We start from the raw sequence: 12,857 nt of genomic DNA on the forward strand, positions 1-12,857 counted from the left end.
GGGACTTGAGGAAATGAAGTCTAGAATCATTAAAGCTAATGGACTGCCTTTAGTCAAAGAACTACCAAGCAAAGAAGGCTAGAAGGAGAAAGCAGAGATGCAATCTGAATTTCTCAATGATTCAATTTTAACAAAAATTAAACAATAGAAATCTGGATCCCTTCAGAATATTGTAATGATCATCAGCTGTTCTCTGGCACTTCTTTAAAAAATTAAGCACGTTCATTTTTCTGTATCGATAGGCACAGTCATAACTTCGAAATCCTAAACAAGAAATATAATTTGGACAGAGGGAAATGCAGCCACTTCTCAGGGAGTGAGTTAGGTAGTTAGGTAGCACACAGCATAGCCTGATGTGCTATAAACCGCTGAGCTCTGGTTTTCACCTTTGTCTTGGCTTATAGCTAAGGGACTTTTGATTCAATTAAAGTAATGCCTTCGTAGTCTTGTTATTATTTCTTGGTTTCCAGACACTCTGTACATTTGGGGCCTTGATATGTCTTAGCTTCACTGTTAAAAATTTTTTTTGTTTGCTTTTGCTGCTGTCCAAATGATTCAAGATAATGAATGAAGTTATGAGTGTGTTGGGAACTGGGGAGAGTGTGAAGTTTGGAGGAGTGACTGGAACAGTACTGGGTGTGGAAACAGCTTATTCAAAGGAAACTTTTTGCTTTTTCCAAAAGAATTTTGAAAGTACATGTAGACAGAGCACTAAAATCTCCTTTTGGGGCCAAGTATGATATAAGTTTTCTATGTGGCCTTAAAAACTTATACATAAGAATTCCTCATATACTAATTATTGATCTATGGAGAGAGAGAAAAGTATACTACCTGACAAGACAACTTCAATAAGATCGCCTTCCTGGATATCACTAGCCGTTTTCACCAGCTGAAGGATGTTTTCAGAGGTAGGGTCATGGCGAAAAAGCAGGATCTTATCATACATTCCATAGAAACCACATTCAGGGAACTGCAAATACAAATATTACAATAGGTTAAATATAAAAATCCTCCTAAACTTAAAATAAAAATAAACATCAAGGCATAAATCAAAGCTAATTAGAAAAGTTTGAAATATCTGGAAAATAAAAATGAATGGCAATATTGATATTTATATAACTCCTTGTCAAGAGGAAAGAAATCACGCACATATTACAAGAGCAATAATGATTAAATGATCTAATTAGTCAGAAAACAAGAGAATGTGAGGTAAGATTTAAGGAAATTCTTGGCAGTAAGTTGGTTAAGAAATATAATAGGTGGAAAGAAGTGTACATTTTCATGACCTATAGCAATCCAATAGCATAAAAATGGGAATCGGTTTATTACAATTCCATTACACATACTGCTGCAATTTGCTTGCAAAAAAATGTCAGTCCATTTCGGCATATTCAAAAATAAGAGATGATTCAACACATCAAAGCATATTCTCTGTGTGGGCAATAGTGTTATCTAGCTCTTCTGCCTCAGGAAAGCACCAGGGTAGACAGCCCAACTGTTCCTCTGTAACTGCCCTTGCATTGCATTTAGTTTTCACGCAATCTAGGTTTCATAGGAAAAAAAGTAAAATAGATAAAAGTTAATTTGTTTTAAGAATTGTACCTAGTTTATACTGTCTTTCCAGGGATAATCTAAAAGTTTATCACTCCAGAACCATCTCTTGATTGCAGTCATATAATGAAAGCAAAATGAAATATATACTTTATAATGGACAAACCTAAAAAAATTATAATAGTAAAAATTACTGTTATAATACTAAAAATTATTATTCCCTGCATTTCCTCTCTTCTTTCTAATGCAGAAAAAGGCCCTAAATTCAAACCAAAGCCCTAAATGATGAATTCTGTTTTAAAAGTAGAATTATTTGATCAAAAGGTAGGAACATCATTAAGAATCTTAAATCAAATTTTTAACAATTCACAAAATTGTCAATCCACAATCTTATGAACGGTGACCAAATCATAATTAAGCCACAAAATACTTTCATCAACTTCCAAATTTTACTGCACTCTCTTTTAGTCGATGCCACCACAATCTTGACTCTAGACCCAGATCTACTTTCTGTCACCACAGAATAGTTCACTTGCTGTAGAGTTTCATACACATGGAATCATACAGTGTAAACTATGTACTCTTTTCTGCTTGGCTTCTTTTGCTCACTATAATGTTTTTGAGACACATTTATACATACTGTAGTTGAGATTCACTTCTTTTTATTAGTTATTAGTATTTCATTGCATGGATCTAGGATAATTGTTTATCCATTAATCCACAAATGAACATTTGATTTTTATCCAGTTTGCGGTCATTACAAATACAAATGCTATGAACATTTTTGTACGTTTTTCAGTGGGCATATGTTTTTCATTTCTTATGAGTACCTAGGAACAGAATTTCTGAGTTACGTGATAAACTTATGTTTTAGTTATTTGTCCATCATTATGCCAATATCACACTATGCTTGTTATTAGAACTTAATACTAAGCCTTAAATTCAGGTCGTGTAAGCCCTTTGTCTTTTTCCTTTCAAGATTGCCTTTGGTATTATTTATAGGTCTTCTGAATTTCCACATGCATTTTAGAATTACTTTGTCAATTTCTACCAAAAATTATGTTGTGATTTCCAATGATATTGCATTGAAGCATACGTCAGTTTGGGAAGACTTCCATTTTATTATGAACAAAGCAAACTGTCTTATTAGTATCTTTTAAATTTTTTCTCAAAAATGTTTTGCGTTTTCAGTGTACAGATCTAAGACATTTGCTAAATTAATCTTTTATGCTATGTAAATGATTGATTAAGGTATAATTAACATACAACAAAATGCACAATTTTAGTGTTTAGTTCTGCAAGGTCTGAGAAATGTATACCATAACCACATGCCACATATATAGTACACACAACACATCCACGATATAGAATAGTTTCATCACACCCCCACAAAATTTATCCATACAATTCATAATTGTGAATCGGCCTTTTTGTTCATTTAACATAATGAATTTGAGATTTGTTCAGGCTGTTGCTTTTCATTGCCAAGGAGTATTCCGTTATACTGTATGGATGTACCAAAGTGTATGCTTTCATTTCTCATTGAGGGGAAATTTGAGTTAGTTCTGACTATTACAAAAAAGCTGCTAGAAATGTTCACTTAGAGGTTTTGGTGGGGACATAAATTTTTATTTCTCTAGGATGTATGGAAGTATATGGATAATTCTGTAAGAAACTGCCAAACTGTTTTTAAAGTGGCTGTATTATTTTGCATTCCCACCAGCAATGAAGGAGAGTTTCAGTTGCTCTGCATCCCTAATAGCACTTCACAATGTCAGTTGTTTTTTTTTTTTAGACATTCCAATAAGTCTACGATATCTCATAGTTTAAACCTGCATATCCTCAATGATTAATGATATTGGGCAACTTTTCATGTGCTTATTTAAAATACATACACTCCTTTGCCCCTTTAAAAAATGGTTTGTTTTCTTATTGCTGAGTTCTGATCATTCTTTATATATTCCATATAAAAGTTGTTCATGAGGTTTCTCACAGATGTTTTCTTCCAGTCTGTGGCTTGTCTTTTCATTCACTTAACACTGTTTTCTGAAGTTCATTTTTCTGAAGCCTAATTTATCAAATATTTCTTTACGGATTTTGCTTTTGGTATATCTAATAAATATTTGCACAATCTAAGATAACATAAAATTTCTATTATATTTTACTCCACAAATTTTATTTTGGGGGGTTTTAGCTTTGGGCCTATGATCCACTTAGAGATAATTTTTGAATGAAGTAAAAAAATATGGATTGAGGTTCATTTTTTTTGCATATTATGGAGGATCTATATAAAATTGGTCTAAGTTCTCCCTTAAATATTAATAGAATTTTCCAGCAAAGCCACTAGAGCCTGATTTTTTTTTTTTTTTTGGAAGGTTTAAAACTACATATTCAATTTCCTTAATAGGTATAGCACAAGTTAGATTCAACTTCCTCTTAAGAGGGCTTTGGCAGTTTGTATTTCTCAAGGAAGCTATTCATTTCATCTAAGTTGTCAAATTTATGGGTAAAAAGTTTTTTCATATTATTCTCCTATTACCCTTTTAATGTCTGTAGGGTCTGTAGTAATGTCTCTTTATTAGTTTTTTTATATTTTTAATTTGTGTCTTCTCTTTTTTGCTTGGCCAGTCTGGCTATTGGTCTATGTATCTCTTTTTATGTCAGTACTGTACTATTTTAATTACTATAATGTATTTTGAAATCAGGAAGTGTCATGCCTCCAGTTTTACTCTTCTTGCTCCAAAATATTTGGGCTATTTATGGTCTTTCTGAGGTTCTATATGAATTTTAGGCTGTTTTTCTTTTTGTAAAAAAATGCCAGTGGGATGTTAATAGGAATTGCATTGAATCTGTAGATCTCTTTGGGTACTATGGATATTTTAACAATATTAGTTCTTCCAATACATCAACATGGGCTGTCCTTCCATTTATCTGTGTTTAATTTTTTTGGCAGTCCTTTATAGTTTCCAGTATAAAAACCTTTCACCTTATTTTCATACGAATCCTTTAAGGTTCTTTTCTGCTAAGTCCTTCACCTCTATCATTTCTGGTCTGTTTCCATTTACTCTTTCAATTCTGGTTATGGGTCATATTTTCCTGCTTTTTCATATGTATGTATACTGTTTTAATTAGATGCCAGATATTATGAAGTAACACGAGCAACTGGACTTTGCTGTCTTTCTTTACAGAATGTTGATATTGGTTTGGCAAAACATTAAGGTACTTGCAGATCAGTTTTATCTTTTCAAGACTTATTTTTAAGCCTTGTTAGGGCAGCTCTAAAGTAGTATTTGCTCTAGGGACAGTTTAGCCCTACTACTAATGCATGACTCTTTGAACATCTATAAAATGCCTCAAGTGTTCAGTGAAATCTTTCCTACTTGATTGATAGAAATTCAACTGTCTCTTAGTCTTAGGTGAGCTCTGGAAAGTGTTCATTTCACAGCTTCCCAACAGTTGTTCTATCTTCTGCCTTATAGATATTCATCTTATATATACACAGATTTATATCAGTCCCTTACTCAAGTGGATCCCTGCCCAGATTTGTGGAGTTTGTTCTTTGTATAAGTCCCATTCCAGTATTCCTCCCCTAAATATCCTGTTGACTTGGTCTCTTTGAGCTCTATTCTATGTCTCTTCCACACAGCCAAACCAGGCTCTGCTTGGGTTCTCTCTCCCTAAACTACACTCTGTATCCTACTTCCGGGTAGAAAGCTCAGAAGATTGAAGCCCTTACCTTGTTTGTTGCCCTTCTCTCAGTGATCATAGTCCTCGGCTAAAGCAGGCCATCTAAAACAGGCATTTTATACATTTTGTACTGTTTTCTACTTGTTTGGACCAAGCGAGCATGTCCCATACTAGATACTACTTGTGCGTGGAAGCCAGACTCATGTGTGATTTAAACAAAGAGTACTAATCCTTTCTACCCAACCTTTAAGTACATTTAATGCTATGTAAATTATAATTGCAAGAAAAGTAAGTTCAAGAAAAATAAAATGTCCGTTATGGGTAAGAATACATTTTTAAGATTAGTAATGATATAAAAATACAAGATCTAATAATTATCATATAACTCTCAAACCACAGTGCCAGCTACACTGAGTTAAACTTTATCTATTATAGTCCCTGATTAGAATACAAGTTCTTCAAAAGATAATACATTAATACACAGATCTTATTAGCATATCCTTTCCAAAACCATGGGTAGCTGATTCTGACTCAAGAGGAGAGAGAAAATTCAAAGGATTCTGTGCTTGGGTTGGAGTGAATAAGAAAACAATAGCTGGACAGTTAGAGATATGAAAAAGCAATTATTTCCCTAAAAAAAGAGCTAAACTTTTCAGCGTCTTCTAACTAATGCCTTCTTAATGTGCTTGTCTGGAAGAAGGGTGAGGTGGGTAAACTGAAGAAGGTTCTTAAGAAACAAGGATTCTGCCAGCTCATCACAGCCTCGGTGCAATCTGGCCTCATCCACACGTCTCTTGCTTTTTTTGAGGACATCTCTATATTCCAACTGTCAGTGTTCCTGTATTGCTGACATTGGAACATCACGTTCTATGTTGTGCCTCTTTAAAACCATGGGTATAATGTAATAAAAATGATTTAGTGTTCAAGTAAGGCTTACATGCCTCACATCCTAATTATTAGATTTCTAAGGGTGATATAGAAAACATTCTGAAACATAAGACTGAGTAGAATAATATGAATATATGTCACACACATTAAAGCTATTATTTAAAAAGACTAATTTTTTTTAAATGATAATGTCATTAAAATTCATGAAGGTTATCTGTCCAATATATAAACTGAGGTATGGATATTTTCTCACCCACTCCTTCTTACTGGGTCATAGACTTGGATTTTCGCTCTTCATTAACAAGACATTCAGAAAAAGTTGTAGAGCCCTGTGAAGCAGGGCACAGGGGTGAATTTGGATGCCTAGCCTCTGGGGACAGTTGCCATGGTAGCAGAAGCTGAAGGTTCCATATTTTTTCAGATTGTACCTTTTTTATTGGACAGCAAAATATATATGCATATTTTCTTTTACTGTTAAGAGAATAAAATCTTTGCTTTTATGTAACATTAACAGTCTGTATGAATAGAAACTATATATAATAAGACTTTCAAAAATTATACTTAAAAATGATGTCTGGAAGGTGAAAAGTGTGATGGAACAATGCCTGACAACTGAGAAGAGAACATATTGGGGGAAAACACTCATGAAACAACATTCCCTAATTTGGTCATAATCATCTGTTTTTATGTGAAGGTGTGTGAGCTTTGAAATCTGAAAACCCTCATTAAACTAAACAGGCTTTCAGAAAGGCTCAGAGGCTTGTAAACTCAGCTGGAGCTTATTACAAGATCAATTCTATGTTTCTCAGAGGCTTTGTGGCTGTGGGCGCAAACATAGGAGATAAGTGATTTCAAGCTCTCTCCAAGTTCGACTCTAACAAAACTGGCCACTGTGAAAATATGGCCAACAATCCCGGCACTGGTCCTAAGCTCTTTAATTCTACCCTATGCTGGAAACCTCTGTGCTGCTGTGTGTATCATTTGGCATTTTTGACCACAGAGCACAATTTACTGTTACATTTCACTATAAATTCATGGCTGGCCAGACAATGTGCTCCAGAGTAGAATAAATACACGTTTTAATGAGTAGCTGAAATATGACCTGGCCAACGGGAACTCTAAGGAACAAAGGGTGCTTTTCCATAGTTGAGGCCAATAACAAAGGGCGAGGAGCAAGCAATACCAGAAACAAATTAATCCATGACTCAGTCAAGTAGCAAAAAAGAAAGAGAGTGAGGAGAGAGAGAGAGAGAGAGAGAGAGAGAGAGAGAGATTGAGAGAGAGAGAGAGAGCGCGCGCGTGCGTGCGTGGGAGAGAGAGAGAGAAAGATGGCCTATTTAGGAAATGAAAGCACAGTGCCATTTTACTTTTGCTAGAGGGTGATGAAAACCCTGAAATGAAATTTTTCTGCACAAGAGAACACACCAGGTAGTTGAATATTACACTCTTCTTGTGGAAGATGATTCTGAAGTCATTTCCCAAGAAATGTACTGTCTACAACAAGTGGTACCATGAATGGTTGCTCTTAATGAGCAAAGAAATTAAAAAGTGCAGCTACTTTCTAGTATGTATTGTTCCAGGAGTTCAGAGACAACGAGGACACATTGTGAGCAACTATTTTAATGAGAATGCCTAAAAAGTTGGGTGAAAATATCCCTTGACTCCCTTGGTGGAGTAGCACCTGAGTGGTGCTAGAACCGAGCTGTAAAAAGCAGGAAAAGTTAGACCGTTGAAGATGGTTTTTGAAAGCAGTAGATCCTTGAGTCAGCTGGATCCTTCTGAAAGATATCATGAGGAAGAACTACGGTTCTTCAACTTGTATTAACTTTGCGTAGGAAACTAAACCATTCCCTTTTAAAATTACCTTATAATTTTAAAAAATCATCTAATAACAGTCTGAAAATTTAAGTATATCAATGAAGAAGAAAATACTTAGTGAATAACCACTGGATGACTATCACGTCCATAGCACTATAATTGTAACAACAAAAAATTAGGATGTGGTTCAGGCACAACAAATGTGTGAACACTAGATTTTGACTAGGAGACACAAGTTATAAAATGTAAATGAAAAAGGAAAAGAAAAGTGAATACTCTATATTATTTGGAGGTATATTTCTGAAATATGTTTAAATTTGGGCACAGGCTCTTTTAGTTGGTGATTTCATATCCTCAAAAGGAGACAGATAAAAAGAAGTCCACAAGATGACCACATAGCTATATGACCAGTTTAGAAATGTAATCTTAGGAAAAAGAAACCATAAAAATGTTAAAAACTTCCTCCCTCTCTCTCTCTTCCCTCCAACACCCACCCCAACTTCCCCACTGTCCAACCCCCACCAAGCTATGCAGAAAATGAATGAATGCCATTCTATCATAATAACCAAAAACCACTATCAAATGTAGGTCTTTGCTATCTTCCTAGTGGCAAATTTTATTATAGATTCTTGGTAGAACCATTGAGTTCTCAGTTCAAAAGATGCGATTCATGAAAACAAATCTGTAATACTTATTTTCATGAAATATTTTTTAAAAGCCTTTGAAAAAATCCAGTTTCTGAAGTGATACAGACTAAATAATAGTTACAGTGTTGAAATAAGATGCACTATACATTTCCCAAGCCAAGAAAAACAGCAAAACTGTATACCACAGAGCCAGTAACACATGCATTCTCTGTTTTACTTCATCTTTTCTGGGCCACAGGCATGCTGCCCAAATGCAGATAACCATGACAAATAATTATAACCCTTGCCTTGCTTCTTCTGCAGGTCTTTCTCACCTACCAGCACCTGCAATTCTATGATTCCTCTCCACAGATCCAATGCTTCCTTTGAAAAGGGATGCTTAATACCAGGAGTCTATCAACCTCAGCAATCTTCAAGGTCCAAGTTTAGAAACACAAAAATCACTCTAGTTAGTCCTCCTCTCTCCACTTTACTGCCAAAATACTTCCTCTTCTCATTCAAGACTGGACTTTAATTTATTCCACTCTTGCCTTCATAAAGACAGACCTAGAATCGGACCTAGGGACTCTCTCTCCTGCTTAGGTCTCCTATTTTTAGACACTCTCTTTTGCATTAAGTTCAAAATCTCATTGTTTAAACAATTACTTTCATTCATGATTTTACATTTGAATCTTAACTTAGCCTTACCATCTATTTATATTACAGCAAAGAAAAACAGAAGAAAAAAGATATCTGAGGAAGGAAGAAATACATTTCATCAAAGAGAGGGCCTGCATGGAATCGTTTGGAATTAAAGTTTAGATTAAATATAAAGTGGTAGACTTTGGCTCTAAAATACTACAAGACATAGAAACATGTATATAACCTAAACTTGCAATATCTTGGGGAATAAAGCTACACTATACATTTTTCTTCCTTGGGCGTACAAATATAATGATGTTTTGCATCAGATATTGCTAAAGAAGTCTGTTTAATAAATTATCTGCTTATCTTTGAGGCAGCAGATGTGACTCAGTGTGGTGCTTAATTGTTGCAGAAACTTTTTTCTGTATTTTAATTTGAATAATATGTCATCTATTAAAAAGACAAAAGCCATAAGAAATTACTTAGTACATCATTAACTCTAATGCAGGAACTTCTGTGTAGAGACTTCCTAGAGGTATTTTAAATCATTGTTTTTGTTGTATATAATTTTTAAGTTTTAAAATAAATGTTCATATCAGACAATTATAGATGGTATTAATTAATAAGAACCTCACCATTGTTGTATAAAAACATATTATCCTGCATTATATCTTGACAGATTACTAGTTGGTGATAGCTATTAGAAGTCTTAGTAGGCACTCCGAAATTATTCACACAACAGTAATTAGGTCTGTGGATGTGCATCCTGGAAATGGAAAATATGTACTTCACACTCTTTGTCTCGCTCTGAGTAAAACTGTCATTATCTCATACTGTAGAATTTTTACATTTCATAATAAGGCTACATGTTTGTTCATTACTTTAATGAATTAATGATAATGGATGTATGTACTGGATAAAATGAAGAATATGACAGCAACTAAAAAGGTTTTACCAAAAAGTCAGAATCATTAACTTTGGAGAAGAAAAGCTTTATTTATTTTATCTTCTCACTTTAGAGATGAGTAGACTGGTACTCAGAACAATCTATCCAAGGTTACAACGCTAGGTAATGCCAGAACAAGGGCGATAGCCTAGTCTCCTAAATCAGACTCCTCGATCTTTCCTTTCAGTTCTGCTTCTCTTAGAAAGGAAATACGAGGCCAAATAAATGTCCAGCAAACAATGATTCAGAACTGAAAACTCTGAGCAGTTTTCTTTGTCAGCAAGCCCTGGTTGCAGGCTTACCAAGATTTTGGATTTGAACAAAAACAAGGTAAATAATTTAATGAATTTTGCAGCACCTCTTCTCTGACAATCTCAGTTCTTACTAGATAGACAAGTCATTAAGGGGTGGGGGCAGTGAGAATATCCATTGAAGGCTAGCTGACAGCAAAATAGACAGCTTACAGTAACGGAAAAACTGGTTGGGGTCATTAAGACAAGGGACAGTCAGTCTTACACATCCCACCCTCAAAGGAGTATTGCATTATAAAAAAAGTATAATTAATATTTACAGAATTATTAGTCCCTTAGATTTAAAAAAAAAACATATACATAGAGCTAAGTAATACATTTGAAAAGATTTCCATTACATTTCTAAGACAAAATTGGAAAGTAAAATGTACTCTGCCTTTATCTCAAAAATTTTTACATCTTCAGTGATAATGATAAATGAAGGATAACTCTATTAGTAAACTATAGGTGTGTATTTCAGATACATGAAGTATAATTTTCCATTACATTAAAACTAAATTTTAACATTAAACATACATAGACCAATGACCAAGACTTCTAATTTTTAAAGCACAGATTTGCAACAATGTATTTATATAATCTTAAAGATGACATTAACTCTCAAATAGTAGTAGAACAGCATAAACAGTTTGCCAATTTATGAAGTTCAGTTAAAACAATCTTCAGTAAAATAAATAAACAAACAATCTCCTTTTTAACTATTACTCTCATGTTCTAAATGTCTGATTAAATTATTTTTATTCTAGGTAATTTTTTTTAAAAAAATAATAGGGTAGATCTAGGTATGTGTAATAAACAGGGATACAATAACAGTGGAGAAGGGTACAGGTGAGAGGAAAATTGCCTGGATTATGCCCCAGGTATAAATACAGAAATGAAGGTAGTGAGAAGAGTTTGGAGGTGAAATACTTTTTCTTACCATCATTGAGGAACAAGAAGTGGGTATAAACACAGGCCTTCCAATTGAAGTGGAAAAGCTGATGTCATGAATCCAAGGATCATGATGAGAACTCATTTGGATCATCTTGGCACACAAGCAAACATACCACCCCTCACAAGAGGTGAGTACAAACATATCATGGCACACCACAAATGCTCACAATCCTGCATTCACTCAGCAAAAACTGAACACTTAGGCATAATTTTCATGGCTAGACATATAAATAAATCAAACCTGAACTGATTTCTTCTTCTAATGAGAAAAGACTATAAGCAAGCAAGTACAAGTAGAAGACACAGACAAAGGTAAATCACACACATGAGGGTACTACAGCACAGTGAGACAAGTTATATAAAGAATTGGAGCAGCATTCTAAGAAAAAAAGCATATAACAAAGGATTATAACAAAGGATGAGGCAGGGAATTAGAAAGACTTCTCTGAAGAAATGACATTTTAGCTCAGAGCCAATGCTAATAATGTATATTTTTTTTTTTTTTAGTGGAGGGTGGTGGAGATGGGAGTTCCAGGCGGAGGAAGCATCTGTACAAAAATCTTACGTGTTCTTTTTCATCCTTAAAAATAATGGTGTTGAGTCTCCTTTGATTAAAGGCAGAAAAAAGTACCACTGGCTCACATATCATCAGACTTTCACATCTCACGGTCACCTACACTGGGTACAATGCTTGTGGCAGGATCTGCTTTGTAGCTCGGATGTTCATGAGACCCTAAAAAAAGCTCATTTATTTAAGAATCCCCTGAACCTAGATCTGAGTTCAGTGATTAAATTAACATTTCCCAATGCATATGCGCTAACTCCACGAGAAGCTCTATGATAATGAAGTTTGAGGCATGTTTGGAAAATGTGGCATACACTATATCCTTCTGAAAATTCATTATGTACCCTATCATAATTAATGTTTATAAAGAAACTTGTTTCCCAATCACATTTCTATATTTGATGCATATATGTATAAATATGTAACATGCATCATGTGTGTATATGCACATGTGTATATATATATAAATATTGTTTATTTGTTGATTGACTGCCTCTCAGGAAAATTGTAGAGATTAAATAAACTACCACATAAGAAATATTTATAATAGGGTCAGACTCAGAGTAAATTCTTGATAAATGTTTGTTATTACAGATAATAACTATAATAGTTATAAGTAAGTTAATTATAAGAAAACCATGATTTTCTAGGCCACTCTGTTCTTCACCAAAAACTCTAGATGAGGGACAACTCAGTTGCATACATTTTGCGTGCTCAGTGTTCTCTTTCTGCTTGGTTCCTATAGCTCACATGATTTCTAATTGGCTCTAGCCAGGTCCTGAAACTAAAAAGACCTATGCTAAGGCCTTCTTCACTTTCAGTTTTGTGAATTTTCTGACCCATATATTCATTATACCTATCTTATTTTTCTTTGAAACTAACTTATA

General features: G+C 34.3%; 1 protein-coding gene across 2 annotated transcripts in view; it reads right to left on the reverse strand.

Moving 5' to 3' along the window:
* PRKD1 (protein kinase D1) overlaps positions 1-12,857 on the reverse strand; it is a 162,837-nt gene that overhangs the window by 142,711 nt on the left and 7,269 nt on the right. For both annotated transcript variants that reach the window (XM_023521146.1, XM_023521147.1), the window contains one exon: positions 832-970. In XM_023521146.1, coding sequence (XP_023376914.1) covers positions 832-946 — 115 coding nt within the window. In that variant the 5' untranslated portion in view covers positions 947-970. Of the gene's footprint in view, positions 1-831; positions 971-12,857 lie in introns of those variants that run through there.

This window comes from Pteropus vampyrus, unplaced genomic scaffold, assembly GCF_000151845.1.
Source record: "Pteropus vampyrus isolate Shadow unplaced genomic scaffold, Pvam_2.0 Scaffold297, whole genome shotgun sequence".
Lineage (NCBI taxonomy): Eukaryota > Metazoa > Chordata > Mammalia > Chiroptera > Pteropodidae > Pteropus > Pteropus vampyrus.